At 33.6% G+C, this 6,603-nt stretch overlaps 1 protein-coding gene across 1 annotated transcript; it reads right to left on the minus strand.

Moving 5' to 3' along the window:
- Window positions 1–1,120: 1,120 nt before the first annotated feature.
- LOC114281576 (uncharacterized) lies at window positions 1,121–1,663 on the minus strand. The gene has a single exon (XM_028224077.2). The coding sequence runs from the start codon at window positions 1,661–1,663 to the stop codon at window positions 1,121–1,123; it is 543 nt and encodes a 180-aa protein (XP_028079878.2).
- Window positions 1,664–6,603: the final 4,940 nt, after the last annotated feature.

A 6,603-nucleotide genomic window follows, 5' to 3' on the forward strand; every position in this document is an offset into this window, starting at 1 on the left:
TTTTTGGACTAAAAGCAAAAACACACCAGTTCTAGCTAGAGCAGTCACTTTGCACATAGCACAAAGGTTAGGTCTGCGTTGCATTGGTGAAAGCTAGGACTAACAAGCACGAACACACTGGCTTCACTCCATTTGCTTACACATTCTCTTTGCTGATTCTTTCAAACTGACCATGCCTTACTACAAGTCTCTTCCTAATTGTCTCATTTGCTTTGGATTCCTTCATGAAGCGAAAAATCCAAATCTAGTATTTACCTTGGACCTATAGCTTTGTGCGCCATCTGTTGTATCTCTTGTTTTAAGTCGTGCCATAAAACAGTAAATTTGAACTTGTAGCAGAACACCCTCCCTTCACTTCACATACAGGAATAGGATGCAAGAAGATCACCTCCCTACACTCCAATATCCAGAGTAGGAGGCAAGGCTTACTCCTTCCTATTCCTATATGGAAGCCAGGACACAAGGTTTGATTATTCAGATATACCAACCTCCTTTCCCTAAATAATTTATGAAATATTATTTTGATTTTCATTCTCCTTTTATCTCGTACATACGGATCAACTGCTAGCATTTCATAGAGTACAATGATTAGGATCGCTGTAGCAAGTGTGTAGAAAAATTAAGTGGGTGTATTTAGGCCATGTTTGATTGTTGGATCAAGTTGAGTTAGATTACAAGTGCAATGGGATTGAGTGATGAGATTACTAGTGTAGTTGATGTGTGCCTTTTAAGGCACACGTTAAGTCATGCGGAATGTACATTCTTTTTAAACTTGTAAACTCATGCCCTAGGGACACACTTCAACAAAATCCTTGTCTAAAAGGTGGCTTTGTTGTTGTAAAGTACAACAAACTAGTCTTTTCACATCCAATTTTATAGGATTGGATTCACAATCCCACTTCATGGGAATGCTAATCCCACAATGTGAGCGATTCATAATCCTAAGGACAATTAGTACCATGTTATTTTTACCAACCAAACATGATTATATGGGATCCACTGGATTCCTAATCAAGTCCCATCAACTATGGATTAGATGCCTTGGGTGCTTCCTACCTGATGTATTAGACAACTAGTGATTTTCCTTCTATATAACATTGACAACAATTTTTGACTAACCTCACTTTTGAGGTGAGTTTCGAAATAAAAATTCATGGTACATAGATTTCCTGCTCAAACAAAGAGGCTCTTCTGGGATTGTATCCAACATGGGCTTCTTTGACCTACTCACCGCTACTCTATACTTGAACTCTGGTGCCGGAAACCCCTCGACACCCTCCAAATTTAACCTTGAATCGCCAACTTGACCAGACTGCAGTGATATCCTCACGTTTCCACCCTTTACCTGCTTGGTCCGTGAGTTAGCCGCCATGAAAAACACAGCCATATCTGGTGCCGTGACTATGGAATTCACTCTCTTCATAGGAAACAAGAAGTACAGGTTACCGAACTCCAAGTCTTCATCAGCGGCAAGAGGTGAAAACCTGCGGCCAATGTTCAAAGACCGCGAGTTGACCAAGAAGAAGGTTGGGCACTCAAGCATGAGGTCCGCTGCCTTCATGGGTTCACGGAACTGCCGGATTTCACCGCTGGGAAGTATCACCCTAGCTGCCTTGGATTTCTTCATTGTAGGGGAGATAAGGCTGCATGAATAGTTTCCCATGTTAGAGACAGAGAGTTTTGGAGAGAGGAGAGACACTGGTTATGGGTATGGTATGGCACAAAGTCATGTAGACTCAAAAAGGATTTATAGAAAAGGGCGAGTAGACATTGACTATTATGGTAAATATCACGTTGTATCACTAATCAATGAGAAATTTTATATTATAGGAGATTATATGGTTAAGTTAATAAGAGACGTGATATCTATCTAATTTTATGCGCTGCATTTTTTTGATGATGTCATCATTATAATTAATATTTGTTCTAAAAGAACACAATTTTTATGTGCATATATATATCTAAATATAAATATATTGTACATAGGTGATGGAAATGGTAGGAAAGCACATTTTAGGTGTAGAAAAATGAAGGGTGCAACGGTTATGATATGGTTTGGAGTTAGGCGGAAGAGTTGTGGAAAAGGCATGGAAGGTGCACGTTTCTTTGTCAAGGATGGTTTTGTTGTTGTTGATGATACGTGTGAGACGTGCTACGGGAAAATTGGGTTGTGTGCTTGGTAGGACCCACTTTAGACCCATATAATAATTTAAAGGGTAAATTACAAAAATATTCCTGAAGTTTGTTTAAAATACAGATTGTTCTTTGTAGTTTGGAAAATTACAAATGTTTTTTTTTGTCAAAAATTGTTATTTAACAAAATTAACTGAAAAAATAAAATTTATAATTACTCTCCTATATAATAATAAAATTGCTTAAATTATTAATTGAAACATATTTTTAACATCATTAAAAATGGTTAATTGACTTCATGATTTATTAATAAAATGAGTGATTTGTTATGAAATTAGAAATCTCAGTGGTAGAATGTAATTTTTAAAACTACACGAGTTGATTCGTATTTTAATCAAACCTGAGTTGTATTTATAATTTACCCTAATTTAAATGGTTCTTTTATTTTTGGGAAATTATAAATAAATGGGAAAATTATATATAAAAATAAAATCAGGATTTAACCTTTATAATAAAATAAATCTTGAGTTTTTAATTTTGTCAATTTAAACTTTAATCTTTTGATTTGTTTTTAATATAAATCATTCGCCTATTTTGTCAAGTAAAATTGATAAAATAATATTTCAGTCATTAAATTTAATGTACGTGTATATAAAATATTTAAAATATTATTTTTTAGTTAAGTTTAATGAGTAAATTATTTTTTTTTAAATTTACTTAATAAAAATAAGTAAATGGTTTAGATTGAAAACAATTTAAAAGACTGGAGATTAAATTGATAAAATTAAAAATTTAGGATTTGTTTTGTTATTTTTCCTAAATAAATAAAAATATCAAGTTTGACCTTTGTAATTAAATAAATTTTGAGTTTTTAATTTTATCAATTTTAATCCTAATCTTTTGAATTTTTTTTTTTTCAATCTAAACTATCAATATATATTTAAAACTAATGAAAAAAGATATTTAATAATTAAATTCAATGAAAATTAATATTGAGTTTTCATTGAATTTAATGATTAAAATATTATTTTTTGGTTAGTTTTACTTAATGAAAATCGACATATAACTTAGATTTAGAACAAATTAAAAAATTAAGATTTAAATTGATAAAATTAAAAAATTTATTTTATTATAAGAGTCAAAACCTTGGGGTTCTTTTGTAATTTTTCATTTTTTTAATTTGGCTGAATTATTCGGTCTTTTTTGAGATTTGAAAAAAAAGAGGTAAATTACATCATTAGTTCTTGTGATTTTAATTTGAATAATTTGATCTTTATACTTTTAATTTTGTTACAATGTGATTTTTTCATCACTTATCATTAGAATTTGGAAAGGAAAAAAAATAAAGTGCAAAATGTTAATAGTACGTGTTTTTTTTTTTTTTTTTTCATCCAAAATATTAGTAGCAAATAACGGAGAGATCCTATTTCAACAAAATTGAAAGTGTATGGGCCAAATTGTTTAAATTGAAATTACGAGGACTAAAGTGACATTTTGCCTAAATTATAGGGACTAATGATGCAAAAATCTAAAATATATATATATATATAATAAATCTCATAAGTTTGATATAATTACACGAACGTCCTTTTTGGTAAGGTTAAAGTAACTAAAATTAATGCAAATAATAAATAGACACAAACAATTGCAAAACGCAAGAATTAACAAAAGGCATTACATTTTAATATAAAACAGATGATATTATTTTTTCAATCTATATAACTAATGAATAGCTTGTGAAAAATGGACTAAGTATGAAATGAATTAAAAACTTAAGAAAAGAATGCGATTATGTCAAAAGTGCAAAATTAATGTATTTTTTTCAAACTTTAATTAAAGTGACCATAATTTTCCGTTTTATGTTTTTTTATGCGATGAGACTGGGCTTATGTGGTACAACTTTTTACAAATTAAAAATTGATAATTAGAAGTAAAAATTAAAAGTATCTATGTTTATTTTTAGAATAATGTTATATGCATTAATTGGTATATTAATTAGTGTACTAACAGATGATGTGACATAATTTTAGAGGTTTTGGATATTTGTAATTTGTATAATAGGTAGGGTCAATAATAATGTCATAATATATGTTGATATACACTAATTAATATACTAATTGATGTATATAACACAACCGCTGTTTTTATATCATAAATTATAAACTGAAATTACACGAAACACTACGGGTGTGTTTGGTAACGTTTACGTTTTCAGTTTATATTTACAAAAATTTTATAAACTGGTTTTTGTTTATTTTTTATTTATTTTTAGAAAAACATAAACTACAAACGCGTTTGGTAATTGACAAAATGTTTAAAAAAATTTTAAAAATATAAAAAGAGTGAGAAATGGCAAGTGGTGGCAAGTAGCGGCGAAAGACGGTGGTGGAAAGTGGTGACAGTGGGTAGTGGGTAGCTGGTGGTGGTGGGTCGTGGCGGGTGGGTGGTGGTGGCGGGTAGGTGGCGGGTGGCGGTGGTGGGTAGGTGGGTAACGGTAGCGGGTGGTAGCAAGTGGGTGGAGGTGGTGGTGGCGGTGGTGGCGGTGGTGGTGGTGGGTAGTGAGTGGTGGGTGGTGATGTTGGGTGGGTGGGTGACGGTGACAGATGGTAACGAATGGGTGGTGGTGGTCGTGGTGGTGGCGACGGGTGACGGGTGGTGTTGTTGGGTGAGTGGGTGACAGTGGCAGTTGGTAACGAGTGGGTGGTGGTGGTCGTGGTGGTGGCGGCGGGTGGCGGGTGGTGGTGGTAGATGGGTGGCGGATGACCGGTGATGGTGGGTGGTAGTGGGTAGATGGTGGTGGTGGTGGGTGGGTGGGTGACGATGGCGGGTGGTAAGTGGTAGCGAGTGGGTGATGATGGTGGTGGTGGTGGTGAGTGGTGGTGGCAGGTGGGTGGAGGGTTGGTGGTGGTGGTGGTGGGTGGGTGGCAGGTGGCTGGTGGTGGTGGCAGGTGGGTGGTGAGTGGTAGCGGCAAGTAGGTGGCGGGTGGTGGTGGCAGGCGGTCGATGGTAGTGGCGGGTGGCAGGTGGATGGCAGGATGGTGGTGGTGGTGGCGGCGGCGGTGGCGAGTGGATAGCAGGTGGGTGGTGGGTGGCGGGTGGCGGTGGCAGGTAGGTGGTGAGTGGTGGTGGGGGTTGGGTGGTGGTGGCGGAACACAGTGGTGGAAAATGGTGGTGGGTGGTGGCTAGTGTTGAGTGGTTAAAAAAAAACTGAAAACTCAAAACGGAAACATATTTTTTGTGTTTTTATTTTTTGGCCAAATTTATAAACTGAGACTACTGATTTATAAATCAAAAATTTTACCAAACAAATTTTTATTTAAATTTTTAAAATTTTTATAAATATAAACAAAAAATTAAAAACGTAAATACTACCAAACGTCACATACATAATTTTCCAAAACAAAAAAACACCATAAGCGAGTACCAAACAACCATACTGAATGGGAATGGTAAGACTTTGGGGACTTTTTATTTTATTTTTTTTCTTCAATGGAATTGTAGGTTACTTGTCACTACTTGCTAGATTGGGACATGAAGCTTGCCATTTAACATCTATTTAAGTACCCATACCATGAAGTCTTTTGTGCAGTCAACTACCTATTTAATCTTTTTTGTGGTCATAATTAATACTTGACAAGTGATAATTCACCTCTTTTGACAGATTATATGATTAAAGTTCCACCAATATTCTATACAATAGAATGATAGCACCATCTTTATATAATAAAAAATATATATATTGCAAAATTACAAGAAATTTAATCTAATTGAAAGGGGAAAATGTAGAACAGTGGTTTAGCATATTATTGTGTCCATGAATCCAAATATCACACCGCCAAATTGTTATTGGCTTAGATGCGGGAAGTATTAACAATATATACAATTTGAATATAATCAAATAACATTTGAGATAAATATTAAAATACATACATTATGTCAATAATCATGAGATTTCAGGTTCGAATTTATAGAACGACGTTGCCTTACATTATAATCCAACTATTAACATACTAATCGCTATCTTGTATAAAAAAAATTCATGACATTTGACTGACTCAAGAATCATGAAATGTTATTTTCAATACACTCATCCTCAACTAAAATCAATAAAAACTGATCTTGAAAAGAAAATCCTAAGATCCTTTTGGCTAATATAAACAAATTTCCATTATCAATCTCAAAAACCTGTGTGAGAAAGGGGTGTTAGTTCTATGATTTTTTTTTTTTTTTTTTTTGTGGTTATTTTTTGCTTTGATATTAAGAAAATGAATTTATGATTAGTTTCTCTAATTTATCTTTCACTCAAGTCCATATAATGTATTTAACAACAAATGGACAAAATGTAACAAAATGACTATATTGAACCAATTTGAAAAGTTAAGGACTTAATTTAACAAAAAATTAGTTTAAGGATTAATTAAAATAAATACGTCAAGTTCAAGGACTTCTGCCATAATTTACACTATAGTT

This window comes from Camellia sinensis, chromosome 10, assembly GCF_055761805.1.
Source record: "Camellia sinensis isolate YWXY chromosome 10, ASM5576180v1, whole genome shotgun sequence".
Lineage (NCBI taxonomy): Eukaryota > Viridiplantae > Streptophyta > Magnoliopsida > Ericales > Theaceae > Camellia > Camellia sinensis.